Consider the following 22,303-nt stretch of genomic DNA (forward strand, 5'->3'; position numbering starts at 1 on the left):
AGGGATCCATGAAAAGCTTAGGAAGAATGCAAGGCAGAACTTGGAACATGGTGCGGCATCCAGAGGAAAGCAACACACCCCCAGGCAGCAGTGCAGTATCATTAGTGAGGCTGAAATTCAGAGATTCTCAACACGCATCTTCCAACCCCCATCGTGGTTGGAGCAGCAATGAGTTGTATGGATCAGAGCAAGTTTGTGACAGAACTTGGCATAGCAACCTCACAGAAAACTAAAATCCCCTCACCCCCAAGTGGCCCACCAGACCCTGGAAAAGATCAAGTAGGGCAAGGTCAGCATTCACCACTCCAGAGCAGAAAGAACACGAGGTATAACCAGCATTTGAGAATCTACCTGTGAAGCACTGTGCAAACAGGATCAGTGTCTGCAATTCAATCATCCAAAGGAAGACCAGAGAGGAAAACAAGACTTCTTGCCATAGAGGAACTACCAGAAGTTAAACGGATTTCTGAGAGCCAGGGAAGGGACATGACAGACTCAATAATGAACCCTAGCCATCAGGTCAGGCAGTTTTCACATCCCACTCTCTCCCCTCCACATCTATTCCTCCCTTACTTAATACCCAATATCAACTTAGCAGGCCATCTCGGTCTCGCTTAATTCCTGCCTTATATCGCTTCTTTCCTTCCCCACTTCCTCTTGTCACTCTCATTTTCCTCTCTGAAAATACAGACTGGTCTGCAAGGCCTCTGTGGCTCAGCGTCCTGAGATGGGACTGTACTACGTTACCTGACTGCGTATCTTTACTTTTTTCAGTCTGCCTTTAGCCAAAATTACTTCCTTATCTCTACTTTTTTGTCCCTAAGTTGCCAGCACTTGGAAGGCAGAAGCAAGAGGATCACTGCAAATCTGAAGCTAGTTTAGGCTGTATATATATACTAAGTTATAGGACAGCTAGTGTGCACAGTGAGACACTGCATCACAAAAACCACCACCACCAAGAGTTTCACAAAGTCTTTCAGAAACCATCCTCTTCAAATCCATATTCACTGAACTGCTGTTGGAACAATGGTGTGTCCTTCCACTCTAAGTGAGCACAACTCTATAGTTTTCAAAAAAGTAATTCTTGGCTCAGGTCTTGCTGCTGGCGTTGGCATAGGCTACAGGCCTGCTCTTTGCACTGTGGCCCCAGAGGCAGGTAGTATAGACCAGTTACTGGCCTCCATGGGCATGGATTTGTGGCTTCACAACTTCAGCGTGAGGCTGTTGGAGCAGCTTGTCCACTTCCACACCATGTGGCTGATGGTCTTGCTCTCCCTGTGGGTGGAGGCCATGCCACATCTGTGCAACCTCGAGGTGGCCATGTGCAGGCGCTATGACTCCATCCCTGTGCGCACCTCCCTTTTGGGAGACACTTCTGATACAACTTCCACTGGCCTAGCCTGGTGCCTAGCCAGGAACACCAACAAACAGGTCAGCAATAACCTTCAAACACAGTAACTTCACACTACTTACAGAAATCAGAATCAAGGAAGAAATAACGACTTTTCCAGAAAAGTTGAGTGGCAGAAGAGAGAATTTGTAACTTATGTACAATGTACATTTAAATAAATAGACTGGATTTGGTTTTGTCATCAAAAAAATTCTCTTAATTAGTATCAGTTCCAATGGTCATCACCACCAGCATGGTGCTTAATATATTCAATACACTGTGTTAAGAGCTTTACACACAGCTATCTTATTTACCCTCAACAATATCCCAGGCAAAGTGTGTATTCTCATTTTATAGATTTAAAACAAGCTGTTCAGAGCAACTGGTGGTTGATATAGGCCTACATTTAAAAACAGATAAGCCAAACCTTAGAGGCTATGTGCTCAGCTACTACATTATGTTAGCAACACTGGTCTCAATTTTAATCTCAGTCATATTCCTATTTTTTTAAAGAAAGATAACAGCAGAAATAATAATCTATAAATATCTGATCCAGTCTCATATTTTTTTTTAATATTTATTATTTTTATTTTATGTGTGTATTGCCTGCATGTAGGTAAGTGCACTCCCGTCGTGCAATGCCCGCGGAGGACAGAGAGGCTATTGGATCCCCTGGAACTGGAGTTACAAACAGTTGTTAGCTGCTATGTGGGTGCTGGGATTCAAATCCGGGTCTTCTGCAAGAACAACCAGTGTTCTTAACCACTGAGCCATCTCTCCAGCCCCCAGTCTCATAGTATTAACAAAAACAAATATACAGACCAAAGATACTAACCTTCTGTGGTCCATGCTTAAGAAAATACTGAGCCAATTCAAGTGCTGTTCTAGCATCTTCTATGGCATCATGACCAAGCTTGTTTGAACACTGTATATCTTTCCTAGAAAGTGAAGACATAATCACTGTACATAAAGCTTCACTATTGTGATAATCAAATTCACATTACAGCAATCAAGATTCCTCTTCTCTTCTCACCTGTCAAGCCCCAAGAGTTACTAGGCATTCAGAACCATCAGGAATGGCTTTGTCTACAGTATGTATGCCAAAAGGCTAGACAACGAAGTCTCTTGCCTACCTTCCCAGCCAGCCATTCTTAGATGCATCAACTGTTTAAAGTTTCCTTCTATAAGTTTTCTATTCGTATACAAGTATAGATATATTTCAATCTTTTCTTGGTTGTTTTTAAAAATTCTTAAGCATACATGTGTATCAATATGCCTATCTAAATATAATCTACAACTGCATTTTAGTCTAAGTAATACCTTAGAATTTTCCACAGTAGCACACACAGTGCTAATCACAGTTGTTTGAACAACAGAGTGTTCAATAGCACAGATAACCATCATTCATCCTCTAGAATATTTTTAGCCTTTTTTCTTCCTATTTTGAACCATTTTATAATGAACATCTTTGCACTTGTGTGCTTCAAAACTACAAGATATATTCAATATAGGTATGCTACATTTTGATTTAAAATTTTTTAATTTATTTTTGTCTTATGTGTATGAATATATTGCCTGCATGCATATAAGTGCACCCATGTCATGGAATGCCTGCAGAGGTCAGAAGAAGGCATCAGATTCCCCTAGAACTGGAGTTACAGATGGTTGTTAGCCACCATGTGGTGCTGGGAATCGAACCTCGGTCCTCTGGAAGTACAGCTTGTGCTCTTAACAACTGAGCCATCTCTCCAGCCCCTACATTTTGCTTTTCAATGAACTTTCTGGGCTGCCCCACCTGGTTCTATCTATTAAGTGTCCACTGTGAATGCATGTCCCTCTCTATTTCCATGGCATCTTTTCTTCTATGGTACTGCTGTGTTAAGAAGTTAATTCTTTTTTTTATTATTCTTTTTATTTCATTATGTATGAGTGTATTGCTTGCATGTAGGTAGGTGCACCTGTGTCACACAATGCCCATGGAGGTCAGAAGAGGGTGTGGGATCCCCTGGAACTGGAGTTACAGATGGTTTTTAGCTGCCATGTGGCTGCTGAGAATTAAACCCAGGTCCTCTGCAACAGCAGTCAGTGCTCTTAAGCACTGAGCCATCTCTCCAGCCCCAAGAAGTTACATTCTTATAATTAAAACTATTCTCATTTTCTTTTTTTTTTTGGTCTTTTTGAGACAAGACCTTCCTGTAGCCCCAGCAGGCCTGGAACTTACAATATAGACCAGAGTTGCCTCAGTTTCAGAGATCCACCTGCCTTAGTCTCCTGAAGGCTAGGATTAAAGGCCTGCTCAACCATGCCCTCCTAACTATATTCTTACATAATCTTCTTTTAAGTTTGACTACTTTGTAGTTTCTTTTTGTTTCACTACTCAGTGATATTTTAGTACTTTGTAATACCTTGAAGCTCTGTGATGCTTTCTACTTGCTATGTCTGTTGATAAAGATGTAAAACTAAGAAAATGGAAAGTTCACCAAATGGTTTAATGAGGAAACTGGTCCAATTAGCCCAAGAAAAGTACAGATCAAATGTGACAGATAACTAAACTTCTGCCTGTTGATATCTGTTTTTGTAAACTGCAATGACTGTTTGATCGACTCCTAGTCCAATTAGCTTGGCCTACCTATAGATCAAAGGGGGCAGATGTCCTGACCCACAACTGGGTTATCTATTTTGTAAGCTATGATGGGTTAACTCAGGAAGGAATTTTTCCTGAGCTAATATGAGCCATCATGAAAAAGAGACATAGGGCCCAGGTGTCAGCAGTAAAATAATGGCAGAAAACAGCTTATTTTCTATCATTTTTTTTTCTTGGTCTTTTTGAGACAAGACCATCCTGTAGCCCCAGCATGCCTGGAATTTGCAATGTAGACCAGAGTTGCCTCAATTTCAGAGATCCACCTGCCTTAGTCTCCTGAAGGCTAGGATTAAAGGCCTGTTCAACCATGCCCATACTTATAGAATCCCCATACTTCTGTCTGGGGCCCAGAAATGTTGAAGTCTTTATTGTTAATATTTAGACCACATACATGTGAAAAGATTAAACCAGGTTTCTGACTCTATCCTTAGCTGCTTGAAGGATTTTTCTGTAACAATTCAATCTAGGGCCTTATATATGCTAGACAAGTGCTCTACCACTAGAGTGGGTGTATGTGTGCCATGGTATGTGTGTAGGTCAGAGGATTATCTATAGGAATTGGTTCTCTTCTTCTACCACGTGGGTCCCAGGGATGGAACTCAAGTTCATCAGACTTGGCAGCAAATGCCTTGAACCCTCTAAACCACATTGTTGCTCAGACCCTCTTTGTTTTAAAAATTTTCTTTTTAAGACAGTTTTACTAAGTTGACTAAGCTGGTCTTGAGCTCACTTTGTAGCCCAAGCAAGCCTTAAACTTATGAATCTCCTGTCTCAGCCTTCAAAGTAGCTGGCCCTACAGCATGAGGCCCACTTGTAGTCCCATAATGTCTACATTTCATAAGAAACAGAAGGAGTAATATTTATAAACTAAGAGGGAAAACAGAAACTGAATTAGATAATATACATTACATGTAATTTATCAGGACATTTTATGTATAAACCTACCCCAAAATAACTTTGGCTAAGAACTGTAGCTTAAATCTTCTGGCCTGCTTTCCAATATAAAGCAGTGAGGTATCAATAACATGTGGATGTATCATCTGAAGAGGAAAGAGAATGAATGAGTAGCATCTTATGCTGAAGGGAAAAAAGGGGGAAGGAGAAGGGAGCCAGGAGTAGAAGCACCAAGGCGTCACAATCTGAGCTACATCGAACATGCATCGGTACTAGAGAACAAAGTCTTAATCAGATACACACTTTCAATGCTCTGAGATCCTGGTCTAGAGAGTGGCCCACTAACACAGCCTCAGGAGGAAGGAGCTCTCTTAACAGCTTCTGCACATCTTTGAGTTTGGTTGTCACTGGGTTAAGAATCTTCTTCGTGATTCCTGAAAAACTTTCAATAGAGAGAGAAATGGACAGACCATAATATCAGTTTTTCCTCACAGGAAACTCTTTTTTCAAAAAATAATAAAAGTTCTATGTAATATATGCCTGTAATGAAAAAGGTTGAAAATACAAATAAGCAGAGGAAATTAAAAATGAACCATAACTTCATTACCCAAAGATTATTCCTTTTTACATTTTAATAAATATACTTCCATATTTTGGGGACATTCATGGATATATTTCATATGTGCTGCTTGTGATTAATATTATTTATACATAGTAAATTTTCACATACTATACATATTATATATTATATATATACATTTTCACATATTATATAATTTTTAAAAACAAATCCTCTAATTGTCTAATTGCAGACATTTACATTGTCTTTTCAGGTTTATTTTGTTTTGTTTCATTTTTAGCTTTTTTGAGACAGGATTTCCCTGTAGCTCCAGGTGTCCTGTAACATGCTGTGTAGACCAGGCTGGTATCAATCTCAGGGACATCTGCTGGCCTCTGCCTCCTGTGCACCACCACACCCTGTAGTGTCTTTTTAAAAGACATTTATATTCTCATACTTTTGTAATACTATGACAAACGTGCTTTTACACACATCTTTGCCGCACAGCACTATTTCCAGCCTGCTAATAGAACAGCTTATCTACCTGAGCCTAAGTAGGTGGTATATACATTTAATTCCAGCACTTGGGAGGTCAAAGGCAGGCAGATCTCTGTGAGTTAGTTCATGCCAACCTGGGCTACATAGCAAGTTCCAGGCCAGTCAGAGCTATACAGTATGACCCTGTCTCCAAAAAATTTTTAAAAATAATAAATAAATCTCCCTCTAAGATCTGGCAGTTGCTAGAAAATGAATACAACTGCAGGACTGTAGGAGAAAGAAAATAATATTCTGCTGATTTAATATCACAGAAAGATTAAAGACTAAGGGTAAAATATTATACACGACATTGTATAATTTTAGCATTAACATATATCCACATGTTGACCTAGCCTTTTCTTTGAAAATAAGTAGACAAAACACAACAGCAGAAGCTGTGGACATTCTTGTTAAGTCAGGTTCCATTCTGGAGTGATGGGCAGAGAAGAGCTAGAGGCAGGTGAGGTAGAGAATACCAGGTAAGGTAGTCCAGAATCTTGTCATCAGGTTTGACCAGTTCATCCATAACACAATGTCCACCATCAGTCACAAGTGAGACACGTGTTAGTTCTCTCCCCTTGGATGTAAGGCACTAAAAGACAAAAATGCATTCAGCATGTTGAACTGCAAAAGCTCTTACTTCCTCTTATTATCTATTGTGTATCAACTAGCACCCACCATCAGCTAGCCAGAGTTCCTGGCAGCAACTGTAAAGACATTTGCTTACTAGAGGATTCACTTTGTATAAAATAAAGTTAGGCCATTTGTTGAATATTATGTTCAATGGAAGCAACACAGTATAATTTCTTCAGGAAATGCTATTTTTTTTTAGGGAAGACAAATGGTCAGGGAGGTTTGGGCAAGAGAAGAAAGTTCAAAGCTAACCTGTGCCATACAGGGAGATCCTGTCTTTATGAAAAAGGAGACGGAGATAATAGCTTCAATCATGAGTGTATCTATCTTCTATGGACCATGTATTATAGCTACTATTATGGTTAAGCATCACTACTTTTATTAAGCACACTCTAAAGTGCTGGAGAAGGCTTTACTATCCACATCACAAGCAGAAAAGCTAAGGCTGAGAGAGGTTAGGGGACTTACACAAGGTGACAGTCATTACCAGGCAAGGCCAGAAAACAAACAGTATAGGAAAAGGATGTGCTGCCTTTTGAAGATTTACCCAAGTTCAGCAAAATAAAATGAAAGAGGTGCTGCTGAAGCAGGGGCATTCTATTTCTAATCTTCAATGTGCAAACCTAGACCAAGCCAACAGTAATTAAGGCAGAGTCTTTATGGCAGCAATGAGAGTAGAATTATCTGTTAAAAAACCAACAATCAAGTTGGGGATGGTGGTACACACCTTAATCCCAGCACTTGGGAGGCAAAGGTTCTCTGTGAGTTTGAGGCCAACCTGGTCTACACAGTGAGTTTGAGGCCAGCCTGGACTACATAATGAGACATTGTTCAACAACAACAACAACAACAACAAAAACCAAACAACCAGGAAAAACAATTTCAGGTAATAAGTAAAAACTTGTTAGAAAACTTGCACTAATCTTTCATCTGAAACACAGACCCAAGTTTTTCATCAGTCTATTTTCTTCTATTTAAACTGAATACTGTAACTGAAACGTACCGGTTCACTGGTGCACTGAACTCAAGAAATAATCTAGTTTGCAACATGCTCTGAAAAACCAAAAGTGTTACTTACCATTTCACAGTCAAGTCCAAAGAGAGGGCTACTATCTGTTACAGAACCATTACACTTGGTAAGGATAAAGTCTTCACAGCTGGGAGAACCTAGAAGGAAAAGAACAGAATATTTGCTAGAACTATTTACTAGAATAATGAGCATTATTCTTTAGCTTCATCTGGGGAAACTGAAACATTGTCACATGGGAACTTTCTCTGTTACAGACTTGAAATATAAAGACTGAATGAGAGGCAATCTCTGTGCTAAGTTTTTCTCCATTCACTCATTTTAACATTTTGAATGAAAACTGCAGACTGCTACTACAGGGGGTCTTAGGGCCTGGACCTCCTGGAAGCTACCAAGAAACAATTCCTTTTTCTTATGAGAAGAGATTAACCCAAAGTTATTAGACACTTCTCACAGAGGTACTAGGAATGAATAACATATGCAAATGATTCCAAGTGGCATTTTTTTCTTTTTTTTTAAGTTTTTTTAATATTGTGTGTCTGTGTGTGGGTTTGTGCACATGTGAGTGCAGGTGCCCAGAGTCCAGAAGTGGGTGTCAGAAACCCTGATACTAGAGTTACAGGGGATTGGGAACCGCCCTATAAGGGTTCTAGGAACCCAACTCAGGTCCTCTGCAAGAGCAGTACACACTCTTAACTGCTGAACCAACTCTTCAGCTCCACATTTTTCTTTTCTAAATAAAGCAAGAGAAAACAGTAAAGAGACTTACTGCACCATAGTAGATTACCTAAAAAGACTATATAGCAGGCAGAAAGTCTGAGCAACTTTCACTGTGCATCCTCACCTCCAATTCTATCCTTGAGATTTCTTTGTAATCACTATTCAGAAATTTTATTCAATTTTCAGGGATCATAACCTGAAATTTCCCTACAGAGGTTCAACACAGCTTTAGGAAACTCCATTCTGTAGCCTACATCAACAACCAGGCATATTCAGTTCATTGACCCCCAAACATTTGAGTCATTAAGGATTAAAATCTACCATCTTCGAAGATCTACAAGGCAGTTCATAGATTCTGGGGAGGGAGGAACATTTTCTCCAGTGGTATAGCCACTGGTAAAACGCTCATGCTCTTATAAGCAACCACGACAAAAATTATAAAAGTAGATGGGGGCCTAGTTGGGAAGAGGAAGAGGAAGGGGATCAGCGGACGTTGAGGGGTTTGAGGCAGGGTAGTGAGGAATGAATATGATGAAAAAAAATTACATATATGTAAGAAAATATCATGGTGAAACCCATTTTTATGTATAAGTACTATATGCTAATAAAAAAACAAACAAAAAGAATCAAAATTGCCGGGCATGGTGGTGCACGCCTTTAATCCCAGCACTCCAGAGGCAGAGGCAGGTGGATCTCTGTGAGATCAAGGCCAGCCTGGCCTCCAAAGAAAGTTCCAGGCCAGCTGGGGGAAGGGGGAGGCTACAAGGAGACCCCCATCTCAAAGAAAACAAGCCAACAAAGAAAACAATCAAAATCTACTGTATACCAGAAAAGGAAGATATCCCCAAATCTGGGAAACACTATAATTGCTATTCAACCTTATCTATACTATTAGTGGCACAAATCACAAAAAATACTAACATTTAAACAATATTCATGTCAGATACAATAGTAACTACCTTTTGGACACTGATTTAATCCTATGGCAATTCTATAAATACATGAAGTAAATTTTAACTCATTTCACAGATGGCTTTCTCTCTTAAATTTATACATCTAGAATAAATAACTCCAATAATTGAGTAATAAAAAGATAATTCAATTTAAAAATGGACAAAGGTTCTCAATAGACAATTTGCCAAAGATATATGAAAAGATGATCAAAATCATCAGGGGAATGCAAATGAAGTCACAAGATAACAATATCAACCAACATGAAAAGATAACGAGTTTTGGTGAGGCTGTGAGGAAATTAGGATCCTCATACATTACTAAAAAGAATGTAAAACGGCACAGCTGCTTTGGCAAACAGTCTGACAGTCCCTCAAAAACACAAGCAGAAAACTATCATGTGGTCTAACGATTATACAACTAAGTGTATATCTAAAAGAAACGAAGGCATGTATCTACACAAAACCCTTGTACCTTAATGTTTATAGCAGCATCTTTCATAGGTTATAAAAGTAGAAACATCACATATACCATCTGATGGACAAATACATTTAAAGCATGCTTATACACAGGCTATCGTGAGGTACTGAAAATAACCAAAGTACCACTATATAGTACAGCACAGATAAACCTTGAAAACATGAAGTGAAAGAAACCAGTTTTTTAAAAAACATGTTTCACATAATAAAATATAAAAAATTAATGGCTGCCTAAGACTAGGGCAGGTAAGAAGAAAATGCTATTACTGGGTTTCTTTCTAACTTATGGTAATACACACTTGTGTAACTATGAACATAAAAATACTAAATTATATACTTATGAGTGAATTGTATAGTACGCTAAATTTTTTTTTTTTTTTTGTCTTTTTGAGACAGGGTCTCCCTGTAGCCCCAGCTGTCCTAGAACTCACTATGTAGACCAGGCTGGCCTTGACGTCACAGAGATCTGCCTGCCTCTGCCTCCCAAGTGCTGGAAATAAAGGCGTGTGCCACCACGCCCAGCCTTAGTATGCTAATTTTATATGTGCATCTTTTTTTTTTTTTTGCAACACTGGAGATCAAATCCAAGGCCTCATGCATGCTAGGCTAAAGAACTCTATTACTGACCTGCATCCCCAGATCTGTTACTTATATTTCAGTAAGATGTGCCTAGGTTTGTGTGAACACATGCACAAGTATGTGTACCTGTGCACACCTGTGTGTGGAGGTCAGAGGTCAAGTCTAGTATCTTTTTAAATCATTCACCACCTTATTTTGTGAGACAGTGTCTCTTATTAAACCTGGAGCTCATTGATTTGGCTACAATGGCTGTCCAGGGAGCTCCAGGGATCTGCCTGTACATGCTGCCCCAGTGCTGGAATTAATGGGACATGCTATTGTACCTGGCTTTTTATATAGATGCTGGGGATCTAAACTCAGGTCCACATGCATTCGTGGCCACAATCTACGGACTAAGCCATCTTCTCAGCACCAACAAGACATTCTTTTTTTTTCTGTTTTTTTTTTTTTTTGAGACAGGGCCTCCCTGTAGCCCCAGCTGGCCTGGAACTCACTATGTAGACCAGGCTGGCTCGATCTCACAGAGATCCACCTGCCTTTGCCTCCCAAGTGCTGGGATTAAAGGAGTATGCCACCACACCTTGCCCAGTAAGACATTTTTTTTTAAAAAAAGATTTATTTGTGTGGGTGTGAGCACATGCCCACAGAGGTCAGAAAGGGGGCCCTGATACCTTAGAGCTGGAGTTATAGGCATTTGTTGAGTCATCTGATGTGGATGCTGGGATATGAACTCTGACCTTCTGATAGAGGAAGAAACATTCTTAATCGCTGAGGCATCTCTCCAGCCCCCCCAATAAGAATTTAAAAATTTTTTTTATTACATTTAGTGTGTGTGTGTGTGTGTGTGTGTGCGCACATGCAGGCGCACCCACAGGCACATCGGAATTGGTTCTCTCCTTCTACCAATGTGGGTCCCAGGAACCAAACTCAGGCTGTCTGGCTTGGGAGCAAGTGCCTTTAACCTGCTGAGCTATCTTGCCAGCCCAAGACTTTTTTTTAAAAGGAAATTTTTTAGGATTGAGGGTGTAGCTCAGTGACCTAATATACACAACGCCCTATGTTTGATCCCCAACACTGGAAAAAGAAACAAAGAAAAAAGGAAATCTAATCATCATTATCGCTAATTAAGAGGAAATAGGAAAATAAAATCAAGTATTTTTATTAAATTCTTGCTCTAGAACTGACCAAAACTCTGAGGATAGACCCTCTCTACTGTTAAAGAAATGAGGGGTGGAACTAGAGGATTAAGAATATTAGAGAAGTCTTACTTTTAATTTAGTGTGTATCGGTATATGGTACGCCCATGTGTGTACCTATATTTGCATCTCTATGGGTGTATGTATGTGGAGGCCAGTTTGACGTTTGTTTTCTTCCTCACCCTTTACCCTCTATCTTATATATCAGGACAGGATTTCTCATTTGAACCTAGAACTTGTCAATTCGGTTAATATGATGAGCCAGACTGGTGCAGGAATCCACCCTTAGAGTGCAGGGATTATAAGCATGCTGCCACACTCAGTGGCATTTATGTGGGTACGAGGGATCTGAATTCTGGTCCTCAGGCTTACATGCCAAGCGCTTTATCAACTGAGCCATCTCCTCAGCCTGGAGGAAATCTTAAAATATTAAAGACGTATTGAGTCTTTCTGGTAGACTAAGGAGGAATGAAAGAAAATGAAACAGAACTTTCATTAACTATTTTAACATGCCAGGCATAGTGGTGCATACCTTGAATCCCAGCACTCTAGGAGGTAGATGTAAATGGATCTTCATGTGTTGGAAGACCAGCCTGGGCTACACATGAGAACCTATCTCAAAAAATAAATATTTTAATGCTATTAAAGCCTTGGTTCATGTCCCACCTAAAATCCTCACTTTGCCAACCATGGTACACATCCCACACTTCAAGTATTTCTGCATTAGAAGATGAGATATAAAAATAAGCTAGTCCAAAAGCAGTCAGAAAAAAATGAAAATGAAGTTTCAACAAAAGATCTCTGGGTTTTTCTTTCGGCGGCGGGGGCGGGGGTCCTTACTGTGTAACCCCGGTTGTCTTGGAACTTACTATGTAGACCAGGCTGGCCTCGAACTCTCCATGTAGATCAGGCAGGCCTTCAACTCATGGAGATCCACATGCCTGTCTCCCAAGTGTGTGCCACCACACGTGGCTCAACAAAAGTATTTAAACAAACTGTCAGCAATATTAGACCAAGTTTAAGCAAACCTTGTAAAGGAAAGTGAAACCTCTCCATTTCTTCTTTGGTCAGAAGGCATCTGGTCACACCCACTTGCTCATAGCCATACTTTTGAACGATGGGGTCATTCTGTGGGTTGGTGCTGGCTTTCAAAGTGGCAGAAAGCAAAGTTCCTGAAACAACAAAGACAGTTGAATATATATCAGAATGTGTAAAACCTCAGGAAGGCCAGTGGGTAAAGGCACCTACTGCACAAGCCTTATGACCTGGTTTAGCTTAATTTATTGAACCTCCTGCCACCTACAAAAGCGGCATCAGCCTGTCCCTTAACCAGGGAGTGAATGGATTTCGTATGTGAACTTGACTCATCTATAAACTGACCAACGACTTTGTTTTTGCCAAGACATTATTAAATGGTACAAGAGTAATTATGTTGATGAACCTTGCTTGCTTCCAGAAACTTAACTAGAAAATGCAGAGAAACAACCACTTTGAAAACTTGCTTTGTCTGCAGAAAAGGGATGGAGATGACTCTTCATTAGAAGTACTTAGCTTCTAGATGGCTTTCTAGTCAATGTGTGTCCTTCAAACAGTGTTTTTTTGTTTTTTATTTATTTATTTATTTTTTTTAAGGTGGCTATCTGGTCCTTACAATAAAAAAGCCAATGTATCACAGTAGAAGACTTTCCAAGTAAAACAGAATGTACAGAACTTGGCTTGGCAGTGGCAGATTGCTAAGGAAGGAAAAAAATTCTGAGTGAAGTTGAAAGAGGGAGATAAAAATAAATGCAATGCCATTATGTGTGCCAGGCTCAAGAGTTTGGGCTTTGGTCTATCACCCAATACGTAATGGAGAGCAATAAAACTTATGGAGAAGGGAAGTGACAAAATGAAAAGAGTATCTTAAGAAATCAGCTGGAGTTGGAGAGATGGCTCTGCAATTAGGAGCACTGGCTGCTCTTGCAGAGGACCAGGATTCAATTCCCAATACCCACAAGATAGCTAACAACGCTCCATAACTCCAGTTCCAGGGGAATTCAGTGCCCTCTTCTGATTTCCAAGGGCATTGCATGACATGGGTGCACTTACATATAGGCAGGCAATACACTCATTCACATAAAATAAAAATAAATAAATACACTTTTTATTAATTTATTTTTGTCTCATGTGTATGAGTGTTTTGCCTGCCTGTAAGTGTACCCATGTGTGTAATGCCTGCACAGGCCAGAAGAGGGCATCAGAATCCCTGGTACTGGAGTTAGGGAATGGTTGTGAGCTGCTATATGGGGGCTAGGAACTAAACCTGCAGTGATCTTAACCACTGTGCATCCATAGTTCTAGTTCCAAGGGAATCCGACTCCCTCTTCTGACCTCTGTGGGCATTGCATAAGACGAGTGCACTTACACATATGCAGGCAATACACTCAGACACATAAAATAAAAATAAAATTAAAAAAAAAAAGAAATACCGACCTCAGTCCTGGGGCGATGGCTCAGTGGTTAAGAGCACTTGATGCTCTTGCAGAGTTCAATTCCCAGCACCCACATGGCGGCCCCATCAGCCTCTTCTGGCCTCCAAGAACACTGCACATATACCAAGTACACATACATACAGGCAAGCAAAACACTTATATAAAAATTCATCTTTTTTTTAAAAAGAACAACATCAACCTCAAATATGTGTCGAAAACGGAGCAGAGAGAAACTAGAAAAGGCTTTATAGTAATCCTGGCAAAAATAGAACTGGAGCCTATAGTGAGGAGGCCAAGGGGACAAACGGGAAAGGAATATATAGACGATGCTAAACATAAGATAATTCAAGAAACTATTTACGAGTGCTTATTATAAGCTTAGCATTTCTAACCAATGTAAAAAACCAATAAAATTTCCTGTGGAATTTAAGTTCAAGTTTGGAAGATAGAAAATATTTAATATATCAAGTAGGGATAAGCACTATAGATAAAAACACAAGAGTGAGAGAGAAGGGGACTGCCAGACAAGGAAAACAGTTACTGTCGTATGTTTATACAGAGTGATCAGGGAAGGTTTTTCTGATGATGTGGAATCTTAGTGGGGATTTCCTGGAGTAGAAGGAGTAAGCCATGCACAGCAGAGCTGTACAGGGAGTCAACGGAAGTAGAATTCTAAAACTCGAGAATGCTGGCAAAAAAATGCATAACAATCAAGACTTGCAGGAGGAAACCTCCTATTTGTGACTAAGAACAATGTTCTAGTTGTTATAGCTGAGAGGAGAGCGGAATAACCAAGAAACCTGCCCAGCAGGCAAGTAAAAATGGAAGAATGTAATCTGGGGCATCAGGTCTAGAGATAAAGACACAGGAAATACTTACAGAAAACTGACAGGTAAACTTGAAAACCAGTGAAGACTCCAAAGAAAAGACTAAAGGAAGCTCAGAATGCTATGGAATGGCCCCGGGAACTTTGATATATTTAGGATGGAGAATGAAATAAAATCCTTAAGGAAACGGAGTTGTGGTCATGACACCCCTAGCTCCTCAATACCTGCAATAAAATCCAACGTCATTACTCACTGTACTCAAAGCCTAAGACACAGTCAGAGTGGAGTCCCCAGCTTCATCTTTTATCACTACCTCCTATTCCCCTCAGCATCCCCAACAACCTGTATCCTTCAGCCATGTCAACTCAAGATCTTTATTTGATTCTCAAATCTTATGATATCTCTATGATTTACTCAGACATTTAAAATACAGTGCATGCCAAGTCAAACATAGCTGCAGATATGATATGGGCATCTACTAGAAGGAGAACAATGGAAAGGCAGGAAGTTAATTATATAATTGTTCATTTTTTCTGAACATAAAGAAGTACCACTGAGCAATATTTACTCTTACAGTGCACAAGGAACTTTGGTAAGTCCTCTTCTATCACCCTCATTCTCCCTAAACAGGTCAATTATAACTTACTGACAGGACATACCCAGTCCTCTGTGTGTGTGTGTGTGTGTGTGTGTGTGTGTGTGTGTGTGTGTTTTAAGATTTATTGTTTTTATATATGTTTGTGTACGTGTCTGTGTGAGTCTGATGTATACCATATGAGTGCAGGTTTCTGCAGAGACCAGGTGGTATTGGATCCTTTGGAACTGGAGTTACAGGCAGTTGTGAGTTGCCTAATGTGGGTGTTGGGAACTGAACCTGGATCTTCTCCAAGGGCAGTAAATGCTTTTAACCACTGAACCATCTCTCCAGTCCCATGGGTACATATTTTTAAGCACTACTGCTGTACCCATACATCATAGCTGCTAAAACTAGGAATAACTAAACTGCCCATCTATATTTTCACTATGAATACTATTTGTGCCCCTTACATCAAAGGCAAGATTTTTCTTCCCACTTACACCCTAGTAGGTATATATAATAATTATTCACAGTAATTATAAAAATTCAGTGTTAGTGACAGCCAGATATCCTTAGCTATACGACTTAACCAATTTCTGAAACATGAACCCATGGTTTCTGGTGCCTAATTGGTAACTTGCCCCCTTTTAAAATCTTTGTTTTTTAAAAAATGGCACTTTTGCTTAAGTAAGTTGAAATTGAGGATTTGGGGTGTTGAGTTGGGAGGGCACTTACATCCATTAACTTTAGCACATCCATAATGTCTTTTAACAAATCATCAACCCAAAGTCACAGTCATACCTTCAATGGTCCTGGGTGAATCTCCATCTGTTTTTTCATTTTGCAATCCAATGATATCAGAGAGAAAATTAGATGATGGAGGAGGCAAGCAGAATTTCTGAAAATACATTAATAAGTTTTTTTTTTTAAATGCCTGAAAACAGACAAAATACTATGAAAGGTCTGGAGATTTATTATTGGTTCAGACCTTAAAAAAATGTAGGCCTTAATTGTTTGTGCTGTAAAATGAGAACTTTAACATGGAAGGAGGAGGAGGTAAATGAAGTCACATTTTCTAACATCACGCCCTGGAAAATTTTCTTCTCTCATTATACATTATAAAAGGATCACCATTACAGAAATGTATAAATTGGAGAAAGAATATTTCCAAGGAATTCTATTTCCTTTATGTCATGCAGTATGCCAGTATTAGCACAGATGATACACAGGGAGAGAGATTGCTGAAAGCTCTAGCCACCCAAAAGCTGGCATTATAGGCACGTACCATCACGCCCAGTCTTATACCCTTTTAAGAGATAGTAAAACAGACTTTATGTGAGTTTTACAATTTATAAAACCCCCAATCACAAATAAAACAGAATTAACCTGAGAGCTACAGACTATAATTTGGAAATAAGTGTTTTGCCTAGATTACTAAAGAAAATCAGAGGAAATTCTAATCTACCCTGAGGTCTCTGACTCTTAGAACCCATGCCTTCTCTACGCCTCCTGCTGCTGTCTGCTTTGCTAGGCTGCTATGGACGTTGGCTCAGCTTTGTGCCCAGCCTCAGGATGGGAGGCCCTGACTTAACCCCTAAGGCAAAGTTTTCTTATCTTACATGTCTGAATGCCTTTCGGAGAAATCCAAACTCCAAATAGAACCTGTAGAAATGTAGCTGACTCATCCCCTTCAGAATAAAAACCACCACGTTGCTCAGGTGGTTTTGGTGTAAAAGCTGGCACCAACTGTTGAAAAATCAAACCAACACAGCTAAGAATGACAATCTAAGACAGTTACAGGCAACAAAAGGCAAGTATGAAAACATGAAAAAATGAGTAACAGAATAGCTAAGGAAACTTTTTATCACCCCGATTCTGTAACTGGAAGGCAGTCCTCGCTTCTGAGAATGTAAAAAACAAACAAACAAAAAAACTCTTGTGATAAATATTTGTTGCACTGAAATATAGTAAAATGCCAGGTGAGCCAGGTGTGGTTATGCACGCCTTTAATCCCAGCACTCGGGAGGCAGAAGCAGGCAGATCTTTGTGAGTTCAAGGCCAGCCTGGTCGACATAGTGAGTTCCAGGACAGCTGGGGAGACCCTGTCTCAAAAAAGACCAAACTACAACAACAACAAAAAACCCAGGTGAAATGCAATACATTTATGAGTAAATTCGTTGTCCTACTAACATTTACTGAATTTTTTATTATACTTATTTGGGAGACAAGTTCTGGGAGTTGGTTCTCTCCTTCCACCATACAGAACACAATTTTTTTTTAATTATTTTTATTTTATGTGCATGAATGGCTGCATGCATGTAAGTGCAGCATGTGTATGCAGTGCCTACGAAGGTCAAAAGAAGGGATCAGATCCCCCGGAACTGGAGTTACAACAGTTGTTAGCCACCATGTGGGTGCTGGGAACCAAATCTGGGTTCTCCATAAGACGCTCTTAACCACTGAGCCATCTCTCCAACCCCCATCAAACACATCTTAGGTCAGGTAAGCTCACTTCTGACACTTGCTATGCCAGTAGTTCATTTTCTTTTTCTTATTTTGGACACAGGGTCTTACTGTGTAGTCTCAGCTGCCTCTGCTGGGATTAAAGGCATAAGCAAGACCACGCCCAGTCTAAACCAGCACTTCATATGCTGGCTGGATTCAAGAAACTTAATTCCAGATAAACAGATTTATAGCAGTATTCACTGACAAAGAAGATGATTTTGAGGCATCTAGATAATTCATGACCTCCCTCAGAAATGTACATACTTAAAAATCTCTTTATGAGTATAACAAACACAATTTTCATAAAGACATTCAACAGTCACTGACAATATTAGAATAGTAAGATTGTCTATAGAAGAAGTAAAAGACTAACCAGCATTGCTAATATAACATTACGTTATTTCTTTTTTAAAAAATGTATTTTGTTACTTTTATTTTATGTGTATGAGTGTATTGCCTGCATGTATGTGAGTGCACCCATGTCATGCAGTGCCATGGAGGTCAGAAGAGGGCTTCAGATTCCCCTGGAATTGGAGTTAAGGATGGTTCGTAGCTGCCATGTGGGTGCTGGGAATCGAACCCTGTTGGGTCCTCCGCAAGAGCAGTCAGTGATCTTAACCACTGAGCCATCTCTCCAGCCCCACATTACATTATTTCTACTAGAGTCTACATCAGGGTTAACAAACTATAGAATCTGCAGTAGCCAAACAAATACTATGAATAAAGGAAGGGCAGCAGATGGGACACTGGAATACACTCTAAAGACTACCACTCAGCTTCGACAAATGTGTTGCCTGGTGTGAATATAGACAGTCAGATAGATCTTTTGAGGGTTTGTTTTTTTTTTCAGTATTTTATTATTTTTATTTTATGTGTACAAGTGTATTGCCTACATGTATGTGAGTGCACCCATGTCATGCAATGCCGTGGGAGTCAGAAGAGGGCATCAGATTCCCCTGGAACTGCAGTTAAAGACAGTTCTTAGCCACCATGTGGGTGCTGGGAATTGAACCTACGTCTTCTGCAAGAGCACTCAGTGCTCTTAGCCGCCGAGCCATCTCTCCAGCCCCAATCTTTGAGGTTTTTAAAGTCACAGATATAGTCACAAATCCAGATCTCTTTTTTAAGATACAGAAATTTCCAAATAATCATTGGCAGTTTGCACTTACAAATAACAGAATACACTGCATGACCAACAAATAACACCAGGAAACTCTATAGGGACCTCTAGATACCAGTTTGAAACCCCTGGTCTATACACACAGTTTATCTCATACCTTGGTTTAGGAATACTGGATTTGCCCAGAACTGCGTACTTCAGCAACTCACACAGCTGGCCATGGGTTACTTCACAATTTGCAGCAAGCAAAAGGGTAGATAAACAAGCTTTCTGCAAAGACAAATCAGGATATAGCAAACCATAATGTTCAAGAATTGGGTGAATTATTATTCTAGTTTATGGTTATTTTAACATACATAGAAATATAAGGCATGTTCTAATTAACTGAAAATAAGGTCTAAAAGGTCTAAAACAACCACTTGTGGTATGATGTTATGAGTGGAGTATTTTCAAAACATTGGTACATTATGTGAATTGTGCTTGGTTATGTGTCAAAAATAGGATGATTAAAATACAATTTATTATCTCAAGAATTCTATCCCACTAGGGAAAAAATATGGTAATTCTAACACAGTATGGGTCAGTGCTATTATAAATGCACGGAAGCAAAGAGGTTATCTGTCCTGGGAGTTAAGCATTTTGGGAATGGTTTCATTTAAAGGAAAACTCTGGGGCCAAGCCATGTAGTATGGTTTGGCTGGAGCCAAAAGTACAGGTTGCAGAGTAGTGGAAGTGTTAGGATAGGATGAAGTAACAAATCAAACAACAGTGTCAGCTAAACTAAGGAGTCAGGATTTAGCCTATGGTGAGAGAAAATTCAAAGGAAGCTCCTTGTTTAAAAAGATTTTGTAATACTCCTGATTATTAAGGTAGTTTGTGCTTGTTATAAAAGACTCGGGCAATAGAAAAATGAGTACACAGTAGATATAAAGCCACCTGTACAACCCACAGATACTTACTACTTTCATTCTTGTCTGGGAAGAAGTTTATGGTTAGGAGTTCAAGTACCAACCTAGCTGAGTTCAAGTATCTTGGACAAGTTCCTTAGCCTTTCTAAGACTGTTTCCTTTTCTGTAGAGCAATTTTAATTCTATCTATTGAGATCACAGGGAGAATCAATGAGATGGTGCTGGTGTATAATGACATACCTTAAGCACTTAATAAACATCAGATATTGCAATTTCCTCCATGGTATCAAGTTAATGTTGAATATTTACTATTAACCAGACTTTTTTTTTTTTCTTCTTCCTTTTTAGCTATACTGGGGATTGAACTCAGGGCATGTGCAAGACAAGTGCTTTACCACTGAGTCATACTGCTAGCCCCTCTCTAGATACAATTTTGAGAGCTTTATTTGTACCAAACTAATTCTTACAACTCTTAAGTGGTGACTACCATTATTCCCATTTTAAAATAAAGAAATGATAAAGAAAAAATAGGTTACAGAACCACAACTGGAATGCAGACTCCAAAGTCCAAGCTCTTTTTATCTCTGAACACTTCCCCTAAGAGACTTTACAAATATTCATTTTGTCTTGTAACCATTCCTACCCTAACTAGTATCTTTCTCTACCAGTTATGTAACACCAATTTTAGGATGTGAGTATGGTTCAGTCTAAATTTTCCTAAAAAGTTGTAAGTTGCCTTTAAAAAGGTTCTCTATTGATAAAACTTAAAAAAATAAATAGTGCAAAACATGATGGCACACACTGTTAATCCCAGCACTTGGGGGGCAGAGGCAGGCGGAGATCCAAGTCAGAGGCCAGCAAGGTCTACATAGCAAGTTCTAGATCAGTCAGGACTTACAGTGAGACCCTGTCTCAAATATCAAACAATATTAGGATGAACATTCTTATTATAGACATCTTTATTCATTAGTCTAGTAATTTTCTCATTTCCAAAGAGTGTACATATTTTACATCTTCATAAATATTGCTAAATCTGATTTTTATTTTTATACCAAAATGTATGAGACTAATAAAGACTAAGCAAGACAGGGGTCTATATTTTTGTGAATGTGGTTGCTAGGCACAGGATCTCAAGAATCTGAGCAGGGTAAGAAGGATGTCTCGTAAGCAGGTACCTAGGATAGATACCCTTATAGGAAGGTTTCTGAGCAGCCCAAGTCCATCTATGTAGAAGGAACAGGAGTGCACTACAACCTGGCATTGGATGTCAGAAACTGGACATTGTATGCTGAGAGGGTAGTGATGGCTTTTTGCAGGACTAGAGCCTGAACAGGGTGCTCATGTGGTAGGGATGCCAGCCACAGCCTGTCACAAGAATGAGGGTACTCTAAAGGATGGTGATCTGGTACACGCTGATGGGTCCAAAGTAGGGTCCAGAGAACGTTGGGGGGTTGGGGGGACAGGTGGTAAAAGTGACTGTGGGTTGATCAAATATACTGAAGATAATGGGAGCTAGATTTCTACTAGAAAAAGAAGTTGGTATGAAAAGGGAGGACTAAAAGGAACTTCTTTCTCTCTAATACTGGTTTGGAAATAAAAGGTTTAATGTGAATTCAGTTTTCATTACAAGCGAATGCAGGAAACTAAATGTAGATGTATGTCTGCACACAGACTTATCTAAGCATACATATACACCCATTAACATGATCCTTGGGAGCTACTAACAACCTAATAGCAAGGAACCATTCTGAGCACCTAGACTTTGAACTTATGTCATTTTCCACTAAAAAGAACCAGTTGTTCCAGGAGAAATGGGCAGACTCCAGGGCTGGGCCAGAGAAAGCACAGATACCCTTTTTCATCATAAAGTAAAGGCATGCTCAAAGAATGATATAACCACAACATACCAGAAGACAGTTAATCATTCAATCTTGGATATCTAGAGCAGAATAAAAAGTCAGGTCCTGGGGCTGGAGAGATGGCTCAGAGGCTAAGAGCAGAAAACCCGGGTTTGAATCTCAGCACCCATATGGCAGCTACCGACCATCCGTAACTCTACTTCTAGGGGATCTGATGCCCTCTTCTGTCCTCTGTGGGCACTGCATGACACAGGTGTACTTAAAAACATGCAGGCTTATATACATAAAATAAAAATAAATAAAATAATAAAACAACTTTGTTGTTTTGTGTGTTTGTATGTATGGTGAGTACATGTAAGTGCAGGGACATGCATGTGTGTGTGTGTGCCACAGCATGCGTTTGGAGATCAGAGGAAAAGTTTGGGAT

General features: G+C 39.6%; 1 protein-coding gene and 1 pseudogene across 2 annotated transcripts in view; one reads left to right on the forward strand and one right to left on the reverse strand.

Annotated features, from left to right (window-relative positions):
• The window catches only part of Rexo5 (RNA exonuclease 5), a gene marked incomplete at its 5' end in the record, with an annotated part of 37,907 nt that extends 18,528 nt beyond the window's left edge, over positions 1-19,379 (reverse strand). For both annotated transcript variants that reach the window (XM_008843848.3, XM_017800821.2), the window contains 9 exon segments: positions 2,226-2,328; positions 4,980-5,074; positions 5,232-5,370; positions 6,501-6,616; positions 7,736-7,824; positions 12,638-12,781; positions 16,286-16,382; positions 17,104-17,230; positions 19,267-19,379. In XM_008843848.3, the coding sequence (XP_008842070.1) occupies positions 2,226-2,328; positions 4,980-5,074; positions 5,232-5,370; positions 6,501-6,616; positions 7,736-7,824; positions 12,638-12,781; positions 16,286-16,382; positions 17,104-17,230; positions 19,267-19,379 (1,023 nt within the window).
• On the forward strand, positions 1,111-1,640 carry LOC103742784 (annotated as a pseudogene).
• Positions 19,380-22,303: the final 2,924 nt, after the last annotated feature.

The sequence above is a fragment of the Nannospalax galili genome, unplaced genomic scaffold (genome assembly GCF_000622305.1).
Source record: "Nannospalax galili isolate Female #2095 unplaced genomic scaffold, S.galili_v1.0 scaffold381, whole genome shotgun sequence".
Taxonomy (NCBI): Eukaryota; Metazoa; Chordata; class Mammalia; order Rodentia; family Spalacidae; genus Nannospalax; species Nannospalax galili.